Source organism: Anoplopoma fimbria, chromosome 9 (genome assembly GCF_027596085.1).
Source record: "Anoplopoma fimbria isolate UVic2021 breed Golden Eagle Sablefish chromosome 9, Afim_UVic_2022, whole genome shotgun sequence".
NCBI lineage: Eukaryota > Metazoa > Chordata > Actinopteri > Perciformes > Anoplopomatidae > Anoplopoma > Anoplopoma fimbria.
The window spans coordinates 20,998,718-21,022,246 of NC_072457.1; the positions used below are offsets into that span (position 1 = coordinate 20,998,718).

Here is a 23,529-nt window from a genome sequence, read left to right on the forward strand (position 1 = left end):
AAAACGGAAGCCGTAAAACAGAAGGAACACAAAAGAGTGACAAGAGATGAAAAAATCCAAGAGAGAAAAAGAGAAATCTCAACACTGAATCCTGGCAGTGGTGGCGAGGGAGGTGGTGATGTTTCCTCTGGTCAGACCGCGTGAAAAGTATGTGGTCGTGTATATGAAATTAGCTTTTACTCCACCACGCACACACTCCACTCTGAGGCTGTCAACCAGATTGATCTATGTTAATCTTTCATTAAAGTACTGCCTTCATGTCAACTTGCCCAGGAGGGATCTAGCAGAAAGTGAGCAATTAAAGGCCAATCTCTTCATCATTTTTGCCCTTTTATTGCTTAAATTAAGATCCGTTACGACGCTGATCCCCACGTTGACTCAGGTTTCCTGCAAATATGGATTTAACTCTTGGATATTTGTATTTACTTCAGCGAAGTGTGTCTCACCCGAAGTATTCTGTCCTGGTTGTGAGTGGTTGTACGTTTCCTCACAACGCACAGGTTATCTTTCAGTGGTCTCTCTCTCTGTCTCCACTCACTCAAATATGCTGTAGATGTTGATGTATATATATGAGTGTGTGGCAGGGTGCCCAATGTTCGTCTGTGATTAAACGGTTGTTGTGTGGGAAAAGGATGTCCCACAGCACTCTGCATGGTTTCCATTACCCTGTAGTAATTCAATCTCTGAGCACAGGTACAATGGGGTGAAGCACTTAAATGGAGGAATTTTACAAGCACATAAAGGATGCTATACACTTCTTTAGCGAGCATGGCTCCAAAAGACAATTTGCCTGATGTACTGATAAACAGGACATAATATTACATTTTTATTCCCGTGAAAACAGCGTGGGAGGATTTTTCCATACAAAAAAAAAAAAAAAAAAAAAAAAATGCCCGGTTGAACCAGACCAAAGCTCTGATTTGATTTGTTAGCAGGAAAGAGTGTGGCTCCATTGGATTTGTCACGTTTTTTTTTGCAAACGGCTAAGTGCTTTACTTTTGTTGTTGTTGTCGATGGTTTCTGCGGGTGTTCACTTGAAAGGCTCTCTGCCTCTGAGATGGAAAGATGAGCAAAGGGGCAGGAAGCATGGAGGAAAGGGAACATACAAGGGTTGAATCCCATGAATAACACATGAGGTTTTATTGTACTTACTTATCATAAACTTCAAACCCAGTAAGTATGTTCATGTCAATTGAAAGGGTTTGTAATTGTACAATAATATAGGAAAGAACCCAGGGAGTGGCTTTTGTAATGATATATATGTTGGAATGCACAAGGATAAAGTGATTTTCCATTTGAATTCAATGGGAAAACTTTTAATATGTATATATCTTTATTTGTTAGAAAGTATGTATCATAAAGAGTTTGTTGAGACATTCTGCAGCTATGAAAACCAACAGGATACAAATGTATAGCAGTTATAATAAGATAAGATAAGATAAGATAAGATAAGATAAGATAAGATAAGATAATCCTTTATTAGTCCCGCAGCGGGGAAATTTGCAGGCTTACAGCAGCATAGGGTAAAGTTAAAAGACAAGATAAAAATAAAAATGAAATAAAAAAACCAAGTATTATAAATAAGCAACAAAAACAGTAGAAAATCAACAATAACTGAAATATTATATTTACAGACAGAAAAATATTATAAATAATAATGTTACCTGTGGCTACATGGGAAGAGTTTTGGAAGAGAGGGACATGATTACATTACATTGCATTACATTACAGTGCATTTAGCAGACGCTTTTATCCAAAGCGCTTACAATCCGATGACAGGCTACCATGCAAGGTGCCACCATCAGACTCTAACTAACATTCATGCAACATAAAGAGGACTAAGAGTGTGAGGTTTAGAAGCAAGGTCAGACGACCCGGCAGCGAGGATGAGGAGCAGATCCATGTGGCATACTGGAGGGACGGGATGAAGGTATTAAAGCTTGGGACAAAGAAAGGAAGAAGAAGCTGCTGAAAGAAGAAGACGCTATAAAGAATTATTAAAAAAGGAAACAGGAAAGGAGGGAAGACATGAAGGATGCAGAGGAATAAGACAATACAACCATGGAAAAATGGATCTGCATAAAGCAGTGAGGGTGAATGTGGATAAGATGGATGAGAAAATAATAGATAGGAAAAGGAGGGGGGGGGGGGCCTTGAGAAGCAGATAACGACTAATCCCAACAAACCCGAAGAGAGCTGAAAATGATGACTGAGAAAAAGAGGAAAAGCGTCGGGGCAGGTTGAGTTCACAGAGAGGAAGGATATCGGGGGGGGGAGAATAAACGAGGTCTGCACTGTTATACACTGAGGGAGCTGGAATAGAGCGAATGAAAACACGTTTTGTTTAATGTACAAGCCTTAGGCTGGGATTTTAAAAAAGTGTGAAAACACTGTTTTCATTAAACTTTTTTGGATTTTGGATTATACAGTTTGCATTTTTTGTAATAACATTGTAGTATTTTGAATTGTATGTTATTTTTATATATACATTTTTTTATTTAAATTTACTTTGTATAATTGCTGCAAAACTGTTTTGCAAATTTAAAAGCTTAAGTTTGAGCTTTTTAGGTTTGTGCCTTTGCAATTAGATACACGGATGTTTTGTTGAATTGTTTATCACTAATGCATGACGTGACACCGCATAGCTTGTCTGCATTGTGTTGCCGTTTTAACTATTGGAAAAATTGTGAGGGCAATGGAGTCTTTGTGGTCATCACAATCCTTCAGGTGTGAGTTTATTCAGTCTTGAGCAGGGCTCATTGCATGTGTGGAATATGGTCTCAAAATATAGTATACATTGCAAGTCCCCTTCAAAAAACTAATCCAAGACACACTGCAGGGTTTGTGCAAAAGGAAAACGCCTTTATTCTACTTTATTCTGCAAAATGGTTGTATTTGAAATTAAAAACCCTGTCACCAAGCATCACAATGTAAACATTTTCTTTGTGTTGATGTTCTGTTGTTTGTGCAGGATGGTGTTGTAACCATGTAAATGTCTTATTTTTTTAATGAATTGTCACGTAAACCAAACAGGGAGTTTATCAAGGCGGTGACCTTTGCCCCAGTATTTACATGTTAAATCAGGGAGGGTACTGTAGCAATGACTCATGGTCACTAAAAGATGATCAAATGATCTAATTCGAGCAGCCGTTTCTCAGGACATGACGCAAAATGAGTCAAACAGGCAAACAGGCTTGTAAAAAAAAAAAATAGGAGTATCATGATGTTTCAATATGCCAGAAACAATTAGCATTGTTTTGGAGCAAAGGTGAAAAGCTCAGGAGAATATATATCGTTCTTAATACACTCTTTATGAACCTCCCATCTCTCTTCAACCAAAAGCTAAAATAAATAATTCAGGTAAAGGATCCTGAACCCCTTTGCTGGATTTTTATCACTCCTGAGGAACATGGTGGCACCTTGTAACGCGGCCTATGCCATCAGTGTACAAATATGTGTGTGTGAATGCCAGCTTGTGTTGTAAAGCTCTTTAAGTGGTTGCTAAGACTAGAAAAGCACTACATAAATACAGTCCATTTACCTCCCCCGAATGGCTGGTTCTCCGAAACGTAGATTTTATCACTGCTGAGAGTAATTACAATTTCCTCTCTCTGGGAATAAATGTGGGGTCAAAAAAAGTAGGAAAATATTTACCAGAGGCGGGTTCAGAGGAAGGGGTCCAGGCTTAGTATTACAGGGGCCACACCTGAGTTTCAGCACTGCGACCTGTGTATGAGATCACTTTCCCCTCTCTATATATTCCCAAACTCCCGGCAATACTACAGGCCTTTAGTAGTATTATTCTAACAGCTTCCTCCCTTGCATGTCAACAAACTTCTCTGGGTCAAGAAAAGTTGAGATTGCTCCCTAGCACAGGGGCTGCAGATTTACACACACTTTGATAGATACTTTTCCTACAGATGTCTTTTGTTGTTGTTGTTGTTGTTGTTAGAGCTGATAATGACCTCATAGCATTTCAACTGCTGCACTGGTATAGGAGGATGACACAGCCAAAACCCTACTAATGTAGCAGAACTGTCACAGGAAACATGGCAATATCCAGGTCAATTAAACATACACTTTAAGGCAACAATAAAGCTATTGTTTTGATTTTAGTTTTGAAATCCGTATTTGAGGAAACACAGCACATTAGTAGTTACCCATGATCTTTATCTTTTTTAATCTTGATGATTTTAATATGGGTATGAAATGCTTGTAAATAAGGTTTAACTGTGGGTTTTAATACTTTCATCTCTCGTCCACAAAGACAATGAACAACGCAGTATACTTAGCCATCACTGCCACATTTGAAGCTCACATGAGCAGCCTCCTCTACAATCTCTTTTGTTTACTCTTATCTTGATTATGAATATTGTATTTACCTAGTTGTAAACTTCTTTCTTAGCCATAATGCACCTGCTTTTGTGTTCCATTTTATGTTATGCCAATGAAAAAATATCACAATAAAAATGATATGATATTTTTTTTAAATGAACCTCCAATCCTATTGTGAAAATTCCCAATAATATGATATATATTTTTGGGGAACCTCGATACAGGATAGGTACAACGTCACGGCCTGGAGAGCTTCTGATTGGATGTCGATAAAAAGGGGAAACCCCTCGCCATCAGGCAGGGCCATCCCTAGCCTACCCTTCGCTGCACCCTCCTGGCGACCGTCCAATGTCACATCCACAGTCCATTCTCTCACCCAAACTGTGTGCAGCAGTGTTTTCCTGGAAATAATGTGATGGTGTAAATAATGCATATTAATAGATGCTTGTTTAAGAAAGGAGATGCACTTATGACTTCTGGTGACTAGTAGTTCTCTTGAATACCTATGTTGAACACACTTATTGTAAGTCGCTTTGGATAAAAGCGTCTGCTAAATGACTGTAATGTAATGTAATGCAATGTAATGTAATTGTGAAAAAATAATTAAGTAGGGATACATTTAAGTCATGTATTATGTCCAGACTGATGTATCCGATGTGGTATCCGCCATTCTCGCTTTAAATGCATTCATTTGCCTTTTTCTTGTTATTCTCTTTTAAATCTAAACTAAATGGCTGTCCCAGTACACTAACAAAAAAAAACACGCAGAGTCATTTCCCCTCTGAAGATCCCTCAGAGATCCCCTCGGAGTGTTTTTTTTTTCTTGCAGAATACTGTACTTGCAAAATAGTGCGCCCTACCGTCGCCAATGCGCATGACTGTACTTGGTAATATGAAGTAGGCCTCCTGTTTTTCTCCCCAACCCGGAGTCCTCCCGGCCCCCACCGCCTCGATGCAACGTCCAAGTGAGCACAACACGGAGGCTGCCGTCGATCACACGCGGAGGTAAGGGGCTCCTTAACGCGCATCGGACGCCGGCGGCGGTCGCCAAACGCGGAACGGCACGGCCGCTTTGGCGTCGTCAGTGCGCGGAAGCAGTCGGACTGCAGAGGAGGCTCCGGGACTGTTTCCGCACGCTCGAGGGAGAGCAAGGCCCAGTGACCCACATTCAGAGAGCCCGTGTCTATGCGTGCGAGGGGGCGAGCGTGCGCGCGTGTCCCTGCCAGTGTGTGTGTGTGTGTGTGTGTGTGTGTGTGTGTGTGTGTGTGTGTGTGTGTGTGTACACATACACATCTGCCGCGACAATGTTTCCACCGTCGCTGCTTTTGGACATTTCTCCTTTCATGTTTTTGTCGGCTTTCGCGAGGACCTTTCCCCGTGCGGGTGTTTAAGGCTCGGTGCTCTCGTGTCGTCCGCGGACCCAGGGTAACGTGTTTGTGGAGATTATTCTGTCTTCAATGTCAGTTGTTGCGTGACAGCTCCGAGGCTCACGCGCCAGCTCCGAGGCTGACATTCCTGCCGTTTATCACGCGAACGTGCACCGCTTTACCTGTCATGTGTGTGTGTGTGTGTGTGTGTGTGTGTGTGTGTGTGTGTGTGTGTGTGTGTGTGTGTGGCGTCCCCGAGCTTAGCGGAGGGAAACGGGGTCAGTAGGAGCATTCATGCTCTGGGTTAAATGGACAGTTTTCGGTAGCAAGCTTAGTTAGCCTGCATGCTAGATATATGGGTTGCTTTCTTTTTCGGTTGTGTAACGAACACCTGTGGCCCCATAAAGGTGTACTGTGCATATATGATCATAAAGGTATACTGTGCATATATGATCATAAAGTTGTACTGTGCATATATGATCATAAAGGTATACTGTGCATATATGATCATAAAGGTGTAGTGTGCATATATGATCATAAAGGTGTATTGTGCATATATGATCATAAATGTGTATTGTGCATATATGATCATAAATGTGTATTGTGCATATATGATCATAAAGGTGTACTGTGCATATATGATCATAAAGGTGTATTGTGCATATATGATCATAAAGGTGTACTGTGCATATATGATCATAAAGGTGTACTGTGCATATATGATCATAAAGGTGTATTGTGCATATATGATCATAAATGTGTATTGTGCATATATGATCATAAAGATATACTGTGCATATATGATCATAAAGTGTATATGATCATAAAGGTATTGTGCATATATGATCATAAAGGTGTATGTGCATATATGATCATATATATGATATATGATCATAAAGGTGTATACTGTGCATATATGATCATAAAGGTGTACTGTGCATATATGATCATAAAGGTGTACTGTGCATATATGATCATAAAGGTGTACTGTGCATATATGATCATAAAGGTGTATTGTGCATATATGATCATAAAGTGCATATATGATCATAAAGGTGTACTGTGCATATATGATCATAAAGGTGTACTGTGCATATATGATCATAAAGGTGTACTGTGTATATGATCATATATGATATATGATCATAAAGGTGTACTGTGCATATATGATCATAAAGGTATGATATATGATCATAAATGATCATAAAGGTGTACTGTGCATGTGCATATATGATCATAAAGGTGTATACTGTGCATATATGATCATAAAGTTGTACTGTGCATATATGATCATAAAGGTGTATTGTGCATATATGATCATAAAGGTGTACTGTGCATATATGATCATAAAGGTGTACTGTGCATATATGATCATAAAGGTGTACTGTGCATATATGATCATAAAGGTGTACTGTGCATATATGATCATAAAGGTGTACTGTGCATATGATCATAAAGGTGTATATATGATCATAAAGGTAACTGTGCATATATGATCATAAAGGTATACTGTGCATATATGATCATAAAGGTGTACTGTGCATATATGATCATAAAGGTATACTGTGCATATATGATCATAAAGGTGTATTGTGCATATATGATCATAAAGGTGTATGTGCATATATGTGTGCATATATGATCATAAAGGTGTACTGTGCATATATGATCATAAATATGATCATAAAGGTGTACTGTGCATATATGATCATAAAGGTGTACTGTGCATATATGATCATAAAGGTATACTGTGCATATATGATCATAAAGGTATACTGTGCATATATGATCATAAATGTGTATTGTGCATATATGATCATAAAGTGCATATATGTGTACTGTGCATATATGATCATAAAGGTGTATTGTGCATATATGATCATAAAGGTGTATTGTGCATATATGATCATAAAGGTGTATTGTGCATATATGATCATAAAGGTGTACTGTGCATATATGATCATAAAGGTATACTGTGCATATATGATCATAAAGGTATACTGTGCATATATGATCATAAAGGTGTACTGTGCATATATGATCATAAAGGTGTATTGTGCATATATGATCATAAATGTGTATTGTGCATATATGATCATAAAGGTATACTGTGCATATATGATCATAAAGGTGTACTGTGCATATATGATCATAAAGGTGTATTGTGCATATATGATCATAAAGTTGTACTGTGCATATATGATCATAAAGGTATATTGTGCATATATGATCATAAAGGTGTATGATATATGATCATAAAGGTAAATATATGATCATAAAGGTGTACTGTGCATATATGATCATAAAGGTGTATTGTGCATATATGATCATAAAGGTGTACTGTGCATATATGATCATAAAGGTGTACTGTGCATATATGATCATAAAGGTATACTGTGCATATATGATCATAAAGGTATATTGTGCATATATGATAGTTAATGTCTATATTGGTCGACTGCAGTGTTTATTCATTGACAAAGATGTGCAGTGGGCAGAATCTGTCCAATGGAGGAGCTCAGTCTAATGAGGCTTCACTTATTGGCCATGAGGAATACACGACTGTAGGTCAGGCCAGAGACACATGGAGCCATTAAGATGGTTTAACAAACTGACTGAATCTCACCATAATCTCCCACTAAAAAAATGTGTGCTATAAATAATCTAGGCCATAATGTTATTCATGTTTTACAGCAAAATCCTCTTATAAGGTCATTGGGTCACGGTGGTGGTATGTTGTTGGCTCTGCTTGACAAGTTTGGGAACTTCATTGTCAAAACTGTTTGTGAAGACATCACCAAAAAGTACTTGAATAATGGTGAGGATTTGCTGCATTTCTATTACCTTATGTGATATTGGTATTTAAGTTGCAGACTGTTGGTCGGACATAACAGGCGCTTTGAAGATGCCACTTTCCGGCTGTCGGAGTGTTTGATGGGCATTTTTCACTTATTCTAATTAGTAATTAACTGGTTCCAGCTTCTAAATTGTGTGGATTTATGTCACTGTAAACTATTTATCTTTGGCTTTTGGACTTACAGTCAGACCCCATCTTGACCTTATCTTGAGGTTTAAGAAATTGTGACAATTAACTGATAATGAAAAAAATGATCAGTTGCAGCCCTATTCTTATAGTAGTATGAATATCTTTTAAGTTGTTGACTGCTGCTCAGATCCACAATTTCCTGTTTTGCAGCATCTACCATTTTCTGTCCTTGTTGGCCTCTAGAATTTGCATGCATGGTAAACACACGGCCCCCTGGTATGTTTGTAAATGAGTGTGGGCTCTTTGTGTTGCAGGAGAAGTGTGGCTCACACATGAAGATTAGTCAGTGCCTGGAAGGATAGGATCGAAAACAGCTAGTTTTGCCCACAGACATTTCGGAAAGTAAGTTGAAAATAACCTTATCACCACATTTTTCATAACTGGGTCACTGTGCCCCGAAAGAGTTTTCTGAAGCGCTTATAATCTAAGCATAATAATTGACTTATACCAGGGTTTCCTCATGCAGTGGCGTACGGTATTTGCACTTGAAATACTTTGTAATGCAATAACTGGAATTTCAAGACCTCCCAACGGTCTTGCTTCATAAAATCTGCTTCATTAGTTATTTATTAGTTAGCATCTTAGTGAGTTGTTTAGAAAGTTTGACAGTATGAATTGGAAGCTACTGTACATTTTTGCGACAGGGTCAAATTTAACATGTGCTAAATGACAAATTCAAAGTGGTAATAAGAGCATTGTTGATAAATAAAAAATAAAGCTGCCCTCAAATTGACCTACTGACCCCTAGTTTTCTGTTCTGATTCCTCCCGCAGGCTTGGTTGATCACCATGTTGTTTCCGTGGACTGTTGCCCTTTCGTGACCCCAATGACCTCAACGGCCGTTTTGACTTTTAGAGTCAGCTTTGACCCCACACCCTTTCTACGACCCCCGAGAAAAGACATAAACTGACCACGTGCATAAGCTGCATTGGGGTGAGAAGTCCTCACATGCACACACATACTCAGACACACACTCAGACACACAAGTAAATTTGGTGATGCATTTTTTTAACATGTTGCAACATAAACTACAAATATGGTCTGTTGTATATTAAGTTATAAAACAACTGATGATAGTAAGCCAGCTATCTGAACCCCATGGGAATGCTGATAATTGTGATGTATTTTGAAAAAACACATTAAAATATGAACACGCTTGTTTGTTTGTTTTTCAGAGAGGACATTTATCAAGTTAACATAATTATTTAAGCTTGGCCTACTTGCATAACTTCAGCAGGCTGTGTCCCAAAACAGTCAATCGTATTTTCAGTCTGAACTGCAATATGTGCAAACCATAACAGCAACCTAAGCTAATGCAAAACTGTTTTTTCTGTCTCTCCAGTTGGTCTTCCAAATGCCTACCTCACGCCTAAAGAGCAAATCACTGCAGCCACAGCCCTGATCAGCAGCAGCCATGACATCAAGCATAGGGTATACTGCAACACACACACACACACACACACACACACACACACACACACACACACACACACACACACACACACACACACACACACACACACACACACACACACACACAATATGTAAATGTATAATAAATTACATTCATACACTATGCATGTGTTGAGTATAAGCAAGTTAAGTTCAAAATATGTTCAGCTGTCTAGCTTTACAAAATCATTAAACCCATAATGGTGTCATGTTAATTAAATAAATTCCGAAAAAAATGTATGATTATAATAATGATAGCAATAATAATGAATGAACTTAAGACCAATTGATGTGGGATCCCACCAGCCGCAACGCTTAATCGGACCAATGACCCCTTCCCCACTTCCTGCCCACTTACTTCCGGCGACCCTTGCTCGGACCACACCCATCTTTAAACTCTGACTTCGTTTTGCTCTCAACAACACACCTGTAAAGATTTGTAAATGCATCTTGAACGGTTTTGACGCTATCACGTTGATAAAATCTGTCTACAGACGGACATAAATAAAACACCAGGCAAAGCACTCAAATCTGCTTCTCTAGTAGTTTCCCCTGCCTCCAGGACACAATCTGCCACAATGACACACATACAGACGCTCAAGGTGAAAACAATACAAGGGTCACTGTAATAATTATAGTTATTGTTGTTGTTATCATGAAATGGGGTGCCACAATAAAAAAACTTTAAGATATTAAATAACTGCTCCAGATCTCACCCGGCCCTAAAAAATGAAAGTTTTTCTATTGACCCATATTGATTGAAACGTAGGAAGGAGCACGCCCTGTTTCACAAATGCACTTGTAATCTTCTTGGCTAGCAAAACACATTCCTCTCTCTCTCCCCCTCTTACTCTCTCTTTTTTTGTGTGACCCAAAAATAGACCTGCTCCTGGCATGTAGGAATCCTCTCATTAACCGGCATCCGTCACTTGCTATTATTAACAATACAGATCTGCTTTCAAGCTGCCAACAAACATGCATACACAGGAAAAAAACTAAGTGGGACAGGATAAGATGAAAATATTATTTTCTCCTCTTGCAGGGATGATTGTAGCATATTTGATGGGTTGATGGAAGAAGATGAAAAGGACAAAGCAAAACGGTAAGCAAGATATAAGGATGAAGACGCTATAGTGATGATAAAACATCATATATAAAGATGTTGTTTCTTGACCAGATCTACACTTTACCAGCATTTGAAACACTTTTAAAACATGTCTAAATCGTCTTTATGGCATGCCGTACACAGCAGTCATGAATAAAATAAGAGGGTCACGTGACAAAAAGGTAACGCCTGCCTATTTACAGGATCGTCAGTTTTTTTTCTGTAAGTCAAAATGGCAAATATGGACAAAAAAACAAAACCAAAAGTCTCTTGGAAATGTTTGTCTGAAAGAAACTTTGACTGGATGACTTTTGGAATCTAATTTATAACGGTGGTTTTGATTCCAGCGTGTCCCGAAACAAGTCTGAGAAGAAACGGAGAGACCAGTTCAATGTCCTCATCAAGGAACTGGGCACGATGTTGCCGGGCAATACCAGGAAGATGGACAAATCCACCATCCTGCAGAAAAGCATTGACTTCCTGTGTAAACACAAAGGTCAGGACTCCTCACAAGGGGGACACACGTCTTGTTCTATATTTAGTTGTTATCGTGTACACTGTCAGTCTGTGCTTGTTTACACTCTTTACCACAGCTTATAACACTTTTTATGGGACATGGGCACCGTACCTGTAAAGTGGAAATGACTCTTTAATTAGTTTTGACCTTTTCAGCTGTGTAGTGACTTAATGTGTTATGCATATTAATAATGTCCTACATAAATAATTAGCTGCTTTACACCCCCACCCCCACCTTCCACTCTGTTTCCCCTCATAATCATAAATACTGTGATCCCTTATGCTGAAATATTTGATTACTGCACATGTGTTACTATTTATTTTCCTAGTCCTAGCTCTTATCATTGCTGTGCATGATAATTAACTCAGCTGCCACTTCACCGTTGCACTGTGTTATCTCTTGCTCTGTTTAAGTGCCTTGTTTTCACCCTGATCCATTTGCTATCGATGCATCTTTTGTGTGTGCTTTCTTTATGATTTGTCTTTTTTTATGTCCATGATTTTTCTTGAAAAACAGGATTTTTCTTCTTTAAATTTCCATTTGTCTTCCGTTTCCTCCACCAGAGATTGCAGCCCAGTCGGAGTCGAGTGAGATCAGGCAGGACTGGAAACCTCCATTTCTTAGCAATGAGGAGTTCACCCAGCTCATGCTGGAGGTCAGACATCACACATGTTGTACTGTAATCCTGTCTGTTAGGTATTCACAGTCATTTAACTCTGGGGGTAGGTTTTTCTCAAGCATTCTGAAAAGTGAAACTATAGCAGAAGTGCCTTCAACTTTCATTCTTTCTAATGGCCATCAGGGGGCAACTCCTCTGGTTTAAAAAAAATGTCTGATTGTAAAGAAGTCTATGAGAAAATGATCCTACTTCTCACTTGATTTATTACCTCAGTAAACATTGTAAATTAGTTTATGGTCTCAATCTCTAGTTGCAAGTCTTCTTCAATACAGCATGATGTTCATTTAGTAAATTATGGTCCCATTCAGAGTTATTTAATTAACTACCAGAAAGTTAATTGGAAACTTTTTGGTGGCCTAAAAATGTCTTAGATCCACCCTCTCGTGTCACCACTGGTTGCGAAAAAACAAGATGGCGACGGCCAAAATGGCAAACTTGAGCCTTCAAAACGGCAGTCCACAAACCAATGAGTGACGGCCAGGATTTTATTTCTGAAAGTAAAAACGCTGCGGTATCATTACTTATTGTTTATTTTGCTGATATTCAACAAAACACAAATTGATGAGAGCCTCTTACTTTATCTTGTCTTGCGTTATCAGGCTCTGGATGGGTTCTTTTTAGCAATAATGACCGACGGGAACATCCTCTACGTCTCTGAGAGTGTCACCTCACTACTTGAACACTTACCGGTGAGTAACACTGGTTTCTTTCTTTTACCTGCTATGAGTCATCCACTGTATTGTAGAACAAGCTTTAAGTGGATTTTTTTGTGTGTGTCGTTTAGATCAAACATGCTGGGATAATCTATGTGTGTGCGCTGAAAAAACGGGCTTTGCCATTCTTCTTAGTTTTGTGCTTGTTCTCATGTATGTGTGTGTTTCTCAGACGGACCTGGTGGACCAGAACCTGTTAAACTTCCTGCCACTTGGGGAACACTCAGAGGTGTACAAGGCTCTGTCCACGCACCCCACCGACCACGAGAACCTTACCTCCGACTACCTGAAGAGTCAGTAACATCCCGAATCACATTACACTACGCTTAATGCTGGTTATCAACATTATCCAGTGATACTGTACTGTTTTGTGTTTGATGTTTAATAGGACAATATCATTTCCTACTTCACTATGCACAGCTTGCAGCTGAATCTGATTTTTAAGTTTGACCGTAATAAATCATTGAATATATTTTGAATAAATAAACAACTTAAGATGATGCAAAATTCCTGGCCTGTTAGTCTTGTCTCTAAGGAAATCATTTTCTTCTCAGACTTGAGTAGCTAAATAAAGAGCCACAGGTCTTTTTTATTTATTTTTTTACCCAAAAACTAGCTTATATTTTACATGCCCATGCTTGGGCATCATTTTGACAGTTTTGTCTTGATTTTCCTTCCAGTATCACGAAACATTTTAAACACATGAGTTTAATGGGAAAAAATGATTTTCTTTTTCACATAACTTTGACCTTACTGTATTTTTTATTTTTATTTTCCAGCTAAGAACCACATGGAGTTCTGCTGCCATATGCTGCGAGGGACCATTGACCCCAAAGAACCGCCTGTCTATGAATATGTAAAGGTCATTGGCAACTTCAAGTCACTCAACAACGGTATGTCCCTTAAATAGCATTCCAGACACGAAAATCTGTGCAAAGCCAGTTTGACTGACGGGGTAAACAACCTTGTCAACGGCAAAACCTGCTCTGTGTTGCGCAGTTCCCAACGCGGCGAGGAATGGTCTAGCAGGGGTGTTACAGCGGTCACTACAACCGGCGTTTGACGACCAGGTGTGCTTCGTAGCCACTGTTCGGCTGGCCAAACCTCAGTTTATCAAGGTAGAGGCACACACACACTCACAAAAATGCAAAAAAAAATCACACTGTGCCATTATTGAAGCATTTTTATCTAACATACCTTCTCTCTTCTGGTGTTTTTGTTTTTATATTCACAGGAGATGTGTACAGTGGAAGAGCCCAATGAAGAATTCACCTCTAGGCACAGTCTAGAATGGAAGTTCCTATTCTTAGACCATAGGTAAACACACAAACACACACATTTCAATGTGCATTGATTTTTAAGCTTTAAGTATATGCAGTCAGAAGTCGTCTTCGGGGGGTCGCACTTTTGCCGCGTAGGCAAAATGTCGTATGAAGCTCTTATCTTAACGCATAATCCAAACTTTTATATTTACATAATACTTATTTCTTTGAGATATGGTCTTTTGAGCCCCCGTCAAGTTTGCCCCTTTTTGCATACACTTCACCTTTCTGTTTTCCGATTTTGGGATTCCATTTGTCCTTTTTTTCAGAGCTCCACCAATCATAGGCTACCTGCCTTTTGAGGTTCTGGGAACATCAGGGTACGACTATTACCATGTGGACGACCTGGAGACACTTGCCAAGTGTCACGAACACTGTGAGGGCTCATATCTACACTCTTTCATTTTGTGTGAAAGCCTTTCTCTCTGCTCGTCGTTTCTCACCTCTGTGTCTCTCTCCTGTTCAGTGATGCAGTACGGTAAAGGGAAGTCTTGTTACTATCGTTTCCTGACTAAAGGTCAACAGTGGATCTGGCTTCAGACGCACTACTACATCACCTATCACCAGTGGAACTCTCGGCCCGAGTTTATTGTCTGTACGCACACAGTAGTCAGGTACTGCAGCTTTCCTGTCCGTTTGTTTAGAGTCTGTGGTAATAAACAGCCTCTCATAGGCACTTCTGTGATCCATTTACAGGTGACACAGCATTTCTAAATGTTCAAATCTCTCATGCACCTTCTTTTTTTTGTCTAAAACGCAGCTATGCAGAAGTGAGGGCAGAACAGCGCAGAGAGCTGGGCATTGAGGAGGCTAACCCAGAAGTTACTGTGAATAAGGTGAGAACTTACATCTAGAAACTGTCAAAACTCATCAGCTTTGATCAATGCAGGAGTCCAACAATTAAAGGTATCTCAATATATCAAGTATGGAGGAGAAATTGTGAAAAAAACAAACATATTGTGGTTGAATTTGTAGGTTTTAAAAGGTATATATCAGTAGTGTTATTGAACTTTTGTTAGTAGACTGACTGAAGTTCTCTAGTGGCAATGTTTAACATACAAAACAATATATTCAGCTTAATTAAGAGCCATCATATTTTTCTATATGTCAAAAGGCTCACAAATTTCGGATGTAAACTGTCTTATACAACCTAGATCCAAATTTGCGATCCCATTACTTCTGTCATTGAGATGCTACTGCCAATTAATATTTCTATCACTTTTTACAGATCTCTGACAAATTGGCTAGGATAATGGTTCTTGTTCTCACATTAATTCAGTTACATTTTGTCCATAGAAGAACTTTGTGGGTTGTCCATCTAATAGCTGTTAATTACCATGTACTAGTGCAGTGCTCGTTTAAGACATGCCTCTTTGGAACGGGCCAATTGCTTGGCCTCTAGTATCGGCGCTTGCACCTTTCTCGAGAACCGTTCATTCAAACAACTTCACAGTCGACGCGTTTCTTCGGGTCCCGAGAAATACCCCGGCCAAGTGTGAAGTCAGTCGGAAAAACAAAACAAAAGAGAGACAAGAGTGTGGCGGTCGAGCGAGCAAGAGAGTGAATGAAGAGAGGGAGCGGCATTAGCGAGAACAAAGCAAGCACAAATAAACACACCCACACCTCCGCACAACCCTGCAAGAAGGTCCTGCTTTGCCGGATTTTGAATGAATGCAGCCAAAACCCACACGCTTCATCCTCTCTGCTTTGTGTGTGTGTGTGTGTGTGTGTGTGTGTGTGTGTGTGTGTGTGTGTGTGTGTGTGTGTGTGTGACTCTGTCAATATATAGCAGCACACTTTACACACAGCAGAGGAGATAGATGGAGCAGAAGTAACAGTGAAGTACATGAAATATAAATAATGTAAGGTAAGCTAAATTATAACTTTTTAAAGGATTGTCTGTTAAGTGTATTTTTCCTCCGCTTGTCTGTTTTTAGAGTCAGGACTCTGAGTCCGAGTCACAGCTGAATACGTCCAGCCTCAAGGAGGCTCTAGAGCGATTTGACCGCAGCCGAACACCCTCAACCTCCTCACAGAGCTCTCACAAGTCCTCATCACATGTCTCCGACAACACATGCACTTGTAAGGACACACACACACACACACACACACACACACACACACACACACACACACACATATGTTGCATGTACATATATAATATGAATCAGTCCTACCCTGACTTCATACTTTAAAGACGGATCAGTGACACATCAGTTGTGGAGTTTAATGGGATGGGAGGCCCTGCAGTAAGATGATACGATATCGTCAGCAGAGTATGACTCGTACTTATTGATTCTGTCTCTGCAATAGCCTCCAAGCTACACATGGACACGGCCACACCTCCTCGGCAGTCCTTGGCCTCCACCATGGAGATGACATCACAGCGTCGCTCATCCATCAGCAGCCAGGTGAGACTTGATTGGCCCAAAAAAACCAACGCAAAACAAACTTCTCTGTCTTCTTGTTTTGACAGATATACATTTTTATGACCTTGAGTTAGGCAAATAGAGATTACATTTTATTCAGTCAATGACGTTTTCTAAATGCAGTTTGGTAAAGGAAATGTAATCAAACAAATTCTTACACTTCAGTTGCCATAATTCTATTTATTACTTGTCTATTTGCAGTCGATGAGCTCTCAGACCACAGGACAGAGTGTAACTCCGGGTATGATCACTCATCAGCAGCAGCAACAACAGCAGCAACAACAACAACAACAGCAGCAACAACCACAACAGCAACAACAACAGCAGCAACAACAACAACAGCAACAACAACAACAGCAACCACAGCAGCTACAGACAAACGTACAGGTGAGAACGTAGGCACTACACATGGGTCATTTCATCTCATCATGATGTGCTGTAGAGTAGAGCTGAAACCACTGCCAAAAACTTTAATGGTCCCAGGTTTAATAGGTTGATTCTTCACTATTTCTGACCAAAATGATAAATCAATAAATTTAGAAAAATAATAGTCAGGCTAATATAAGACACTAAAAGAAGGTGTGTGCATGTGTCATGCGTTACAATCAAATATATTTAGTTTATTTTTTAATTTGAGGTTTTATTATCAAGAACACACTGCAATATGCATAAAATCTGGGTATATTTTTTTTCAACCTTTTTCTGCCATCAGAACATTGTGATCTGCATTTTCATGTACCATAGTTCCTGTAACAATCAACATCATAGCACTACTTTTTGTGCTTGCACGTTAACTATTAATTAGATAACGATAGTGTTTTGCGTATCAATACAGTATCACAAAACAGTGTGTCTCGATAGTCATATGTATAAATATTTTCTGAAAACCCTAATTAAAAAACCCATTAGCTGCAGCCCCCACTTTTTGTCGGCCTGCCAGTGCTCGTAATGAGCATTAGTGACATGAGCGACCTCTTTCCCTCCACCCACAGCCAGTGATGGAGTTCTCTGCGCAGGTGAACGCCATGCAGCATCTAAAGGATCAGCTGGAACAGAGGACAAGACTGATCCAAGCCAACATCCAGCGGCAGCAGGACGAGCTGAGACACATCCAAGACCAGCTCCAGAGAGTCCAGGGGCAGGGCATACAGGTACGATGTAGACCCACGCACATGATGGCTGTCAGATTTTTAAAATGCCAAATGGGGCCGTGCAGTTAATCAAATTACTATTACTATTCCGTCTCGCAGTGATGCTCTCGTTTTGTCTTGTGTCATAAAAGACAAACAGCCCCCCCGTCTCGTTTACCATGCTTTGTGGGTCTTCTCTTTTTTCTGTGTCTTCCCCATTCAAAGCTATACAACTAATGTATTTATGATTAAAAGTTCCACAGGCGCACAAGTTCTTCATTTATTTAGCCTCATTATTTGGTTTGCAAAGTACACACTACTTCAGTTTACTGAAAGGGGTTCATTTTACTCACAGAATAATTGCATACTTACCTTTTCAATTTCAGTTGCATTCAGGCTTCTCCCCATGATGTTTTTCCAAATTTAGATAGTCGGTTACTAGAACAAAAGTAGCACGCAACCTCTCTTCTTTTTATAAAGATCAGTAGATGAGTAGTGCACTTTGTCTTTTCCTGTTGCGTTCCACCTGGCTGTGCCTGACCTACATCAGAGCCAGAATCATGCATTATGTATTATTTCTGTTCTATTCATAGGTAACCGTAATTTCACTAGCGTGTACACTAGCTGGTGTGTTAAGACAATTTACTCACTTTGATTTATTCTGTTCTGTTATAATAATACGCACAGATTGGGCCGATAAATGTACAGAAAATAGTTAATGCAGTGCAAACCTAGCAAACACCACTGTGGCCTGACATTTTGTGTATCCATCCCGACAGATGTTGCTGCAGCAGCAAGGCGGAGCGATGAATGTGCAGCTCCCCCAGGTGGGCTCAGTCCAACAAACAACTGCTTTGACCAGTCAAGTCCAGCAAACGACAATTAACCCCGTCCATTCAGGAACTCAGCAGCTCACCATCCAGCAGCAGGCTCCACCCCCCCAGCAGAACCTGCAGCAGCAGCAGCAGCAACAACAACAACAACAGACCAACGCCCTCACACAGGTAGGACACAAATAAAGATTTTTTTTAAATCTCCGATAAACTGGCAGTATCTGTAACCTTTAAAGGAACAGGTCCAACATTAATCATGTGCTCAATATTAGAGGTCCTGTGAGCTTGTGTGAACTTCTGTCACTATTGATCGGTCATGTAGAGAATGTCGATAGAAGGACACAAACACAGAACTGGTCTGTGTACTTGCAGTGTTTACATCTCATTCAGAAGACAGGAAGAGCCACAGGGCATGCTATTAGTGTTTCGTCATGTGACAGACTTCACAGGAAACTCTGTGACAGTGGAGTACTGTAAAACACACCATCATGTTTACCTTGGTTAAAAACACCATCCATTCTCTGGGATTGAGCAATGTTGATCTAAGCTATCTTGTCAGGTTTATTTAAACAACCAGGGCAACAAAAGCGCCATGTTTCACTTCATGTTTGTATATAATGTATTAAAAGCAAACACACTTTTCGAGGTAGTGAAGTGGCTTTAATGCACCCTTCCTGACAGCCACCTTCTATGTAAGCTGAATTAAAACAATGTTCAGAATATCCTAAAGTTTATTTTCAGTTTTTCTGTATATTTACAGCTTCATGACCTGTACATTTATTTTTTTGTACGTTCAATAATGACATAAAATAGAAAAACTTGAGAAAAAAGAACTGTAAATAAACCAAAAAGACCCCTCGTCTGTTTACTCTGTTTTTTAAAGGAATTCATATCATGTCCCTCCCTCCTTCCCCACATTACCACTCTCCAGCCCCAGCGTCAGACCCAACAACCTCCCCAGGCTCAGCCCCAGACCCAGGGCTCAGTATCCGCTCCACTGTACAACACCATGATGATTTCCCAGCCAGGGCAGCCCAACGTGCTGCAGATCAGCACCAGCCTGCCGCAGACCAACACGCAGCAAGGCACCGCAGTGGCCACCTTCACGCAGGATCGACAGATCCGGTAGGTAGACAACAACCAAACCAACAAGTCAAACTACCCCTCACTCTCACTAAGCTAAAGTCTCTCCAGGCCTGTACTGTATGTATATAAGTAATTGGACTCTATATAAGTCACTGTATATATTATTATATTTATTTTTATTTTGTAATTCACTTTTTTCTTCCTCTTTCTTGTCCCTGTTCTCCATTTCACTCTCTCCAGGTTCCCAGCAGGGCAGCAGCTGGTGACCAAGCTTGTGACTGCTCCAATGGCGTGTGGAGCAGTCATGGTGCCCACCTCCATGTTCATGGGACAGGTGGTCACTGCGTACAACCCGTTTGGTGGGCAACAGGTACGGACAAAGCTGTATGAGTCGCAGAGCGGCTACTGAAACTGTATCTGATACCAGTAAACTACTCTACAGAGAGTCCAGCCAAGCGGCCATGTGTGAGGCACATAACCACCCAGCTGTTAAGTGAGAGAGTGGTTACAGTGTGAAATAATTGAAAAAAAATACTATAAAAACCGTGGAGGTTGTGGGGAAACATTGGTTTGCTTGCTCAGCAAATCTCACCTTTCTGAATAAATTATTGGAAAAAACTGTTAGTAATTGATGCTGATATTTAGCAATGAAAAGAAGGTAATGTCTTCTCAAAGTAAACAGCAATATTCTTTTACAGTCTAGCTCTAAAAGCAGAAGAACAAAGAGATTAAAATGAATCCGAAAAGGCTTTATGGATTTTCAAAATAAAGTTGTCTTCTCATTGAAACCTATAGATGACTCAAAGGACTAACAGCTCCTAAGACTTGTAGATTCTTTGTCAATAAAACCGTTGCATAAATCCTTACATTAGCTTATACAGTAGACTCCCATCTCTTTTCATTTGTCTCTTAATTCCAAATACACTTTTATCTTTATACACGTATATCTGTAGAGAGATCATAAGTAGAGGTGATGCTATTTAAACCTAATGTGTGGGCTCTCTCTTAAAGCAGCAAATGGCCTACAATCCAAAACAAAACTCAATTCACACTGATATGACTACATCCTTTTGTTGTTCCGTGGTAACTCCTGTGTATATTCAGCAGGGCGGGCAAACCCAGACTCTGACTCTGCAACCAGCCCAACCGCCCCAAGGTCAGCCCGACGGCCAAAACCAGACGACTGTAGTGGCTCAGGGCGGCCAGCAGGGGCAGCAGCAACAACAGCAATTCCTACAGGTATCAGTAGAGGGCAGCAAATATGATTTATTTAAACACACACCATGACAAAATATCAAATGTTATTATTGTGAAAGGTGTTGTCTTTATCCTGCATGCAGTAATGAATGAGATAATATACTGAATTGATTTAAACTTAACGATGTTCATTCGCTTTACTTTCAGAGTGGGTGAAAAGAGAAAGATTTCTTTTAGAACTGCTTCAATTTTTAATGCTCCTGCACTGTATTTCTGTCAGGGCACTCATCTTCTCCATAGCAACCAGTCCACCCAGTTGATTCTGCAGGCAGCTTTCCCACTCCAACAACAGGGCACATTCACACAGGCAACGCAGCAACAGCAGCAACAACAACAACAACAACAACAACAACAGCAGCAGCAACGACAACAGCAGCAACAACAACAACAACAACAACAGCAGCAACAATCTCACCACCAGAGGCACCAGCAGCAACTGAAACCGCAGCCCCAGAAACAGCAGAAAGCCCCGTCATCGCACAGGACTGACAGTGTCAGCAGCCAACCACAGTAAGGTCTGGAGGAAGAATGTGTTAGTATGACGACTACGGGAAATTTAAGGGATTGCTGCACACATCTGTGTTGGTGGCATGGCTGTCACAAACTTACTTCTCCACCGTCCCCTCCACCCCGAAAATCATTGCCCTACCTTCCTCAATCTGAAAGAAATGAATCATAGGAAAGAGGAAAGCCTGTGAGTCCTCAAGGAACTCGATTGTCACCATGGCAACAGGATGGATTAAAATCCCCCCTTCCTTTACCAGAGGCGGAGTTGTGAGGGAGCTCCGGTCTCCGTGGAAAAACCCGGTAACAACAGACTATTTTTTTTTTTTTTTTTTTTTTTTTTTTTTTTTTTTTTTTTTTTTTTTTTTTTTTTTTTTTGAAGGTGTGTCAAAGTGGACTGACCTTGTACAGATATACTGTATGATACAAAAAAAAACTTGTAAATATCCTATATAGCCTAACAGGAAACAGAAATGTAGTATTTTATATGATTGCATGGAAAGAATAACTGTGTAAGCTTTTATTAGTCGCTTTTGAGAGATGAATTTTTACTTTGTTCAAGTGTTTCCTGGTCAAAGATGGAGCGACGATGTGCTCTCTCAGTCTTCTCCCCTACCCCTCAACCCCCACCCCCCTACCTTCCCTAAAATAACAATAACAGTCCAGAATAAGGCTTTAAAGTTCTGTCAGTTTGGTTGGGCTGGGGATTTTTCTTGTTAAAGTTGTGTTTTTGAACACTGTGTCTGAGACAAAAATGGCTCTTTTTAACTTTGTAACAAATTATGTTTGGCAAGAAGCTAGATCACAGTTTAACTGAATTATTTGCAGAATGATCACTGTACGTATAACGGGTTTAGTGATTCCAAGTGCCAATAACATAGTCAATTATGTTTTTATCTTTATTTTATTTCGAGCAGACTATTCAAAGGCGTATATATATTTAGATATTACCCCTATTAAAGTTAACGCGTGTGTATATAGTAGGGATTATTTTTTAACAGTCAGAGAGCCCTATAAGTAACAAACAGTATATCCTCAACCTCCTGAAACTTTAGCACTTGATGTGGTTGTGTACAGTAAATCACTGTCCAGACCTAGTTGTTTATAATCCGTGGTGTGATTCTGTGAGCTAGTGTGTTTTTGGGAATACAATCTGTGTGTGCATGAGTGGGCATGAGAGTGTCTGTGGTTGGTGCGTGTTTGTGTGTTTGTGTGTGTATGTGTGAGCGTGCTTGTTGCCCCTTGTGTCTTACAATAATTGACTTAGTAAGGGTTTGAAGTTGCTGGATGGTACTTGTATTCTCAGGAATGTGGAAAGTTTATTTGCTTCTGCCTCAGTCTGGAACCAGACCAGGAAGGATTAGACAGTGATGCAGCCAAGACCAGAGGAGAAAGTGTGTGAAGGGTGTGGTGACTCAATCTAATTTGACCTAGATCACTTCAAACCTTCCTTGGTATTTCCTTATCAAAATAGTATGAAGGGAGCAGTCTCCAAAGATGAAGTAGAAATATAGAAAAAAAATTCTTTCACCTATTCACCCAGATTGGATTAGATTGACTTTATTGTACCAGCGAAACCTGCATTTCTACTCACTGTCCCATGGTCTTTCTGTATTATCAGTGTTTTTGATCCTTCTATCTCTTCCTAGGCCTCAGAAACCCTCATGCAGTTCAGTTCACTCGTCTCTGGTTAAAACCGGGGCTGGGCCCAAATTCCATTTCAAATGACATAGATGGGAAATGGGCTCAGCCCT

The 23,529-nt window shown here is 40.0% G+C and overlaps 1 protein-coding gene across 5 annotated transcripts; it reads left to right on the forward strand.

The window, feature by feature from the left end:
* Window positions 1–5,232: 5,232 nt before the first annotated feature.
* clockb (clock circadian regulator b) lies at window positions 5,233–22,082 on the forward strand. 5 transcript variants are annotated; one of them, XM_054603747.1, is made up of 24 exons: window positions 5,233–5,340; window positions 9,003–9,090; window positions 9,522–9,681; window positions 10,091–10,179; window positions 11,243–11,302; window positions 11,653–11,801; window positions 12,386–12,477; window positions 13,101–13,190; window positions 13,387–13,507; window positions 13,994–14,107; window positions 14,214–14,332; window positions 14,449–14,531; window positions 14,806–14,912; window positions 15,003–15,150; window positions 15,297–15,372; window positions 16,474–16,618; window positions 16,850–16,947; window positions 17,167–17,352; window positions 17,958–18,116; window positions 18,875–19,099; window positions 19,860–20,053; window positions 20,255–20,384; window positions 21,119–21,253; window positions 21,492–22,082. In XM_054603747.1, the coding sequence occupies exons 4-24, from the start codon at window positions 10,163–10,165 to the stop codon at window positions 21,783–21,785; spliced, it is 2,742 nt and encodes a 913-aa protein (XP_054459722.1). In that variant the 5' UTR covers window positions 5,233–5,340; window positions 9,003–9,090; window positions 9,522–9,681; window positions 10,091–10,162; the 3' UTR covers window positions 21,786–22,082. The 5 variants fall into 5 exon arrangements, with proteins under 5 accessions (XP_054459722.1, XP_054459726.1, XP_054459727.1 ...); XM_054603751.1 differs by having other exon boundaries at window positions 21,122–21,253; XM_054603752.1 differs by having other exon boundaries at window positions 17,982–18,116.
* Window positions 22,083–23,529: the final 1,447 nt, after the last annotated feature.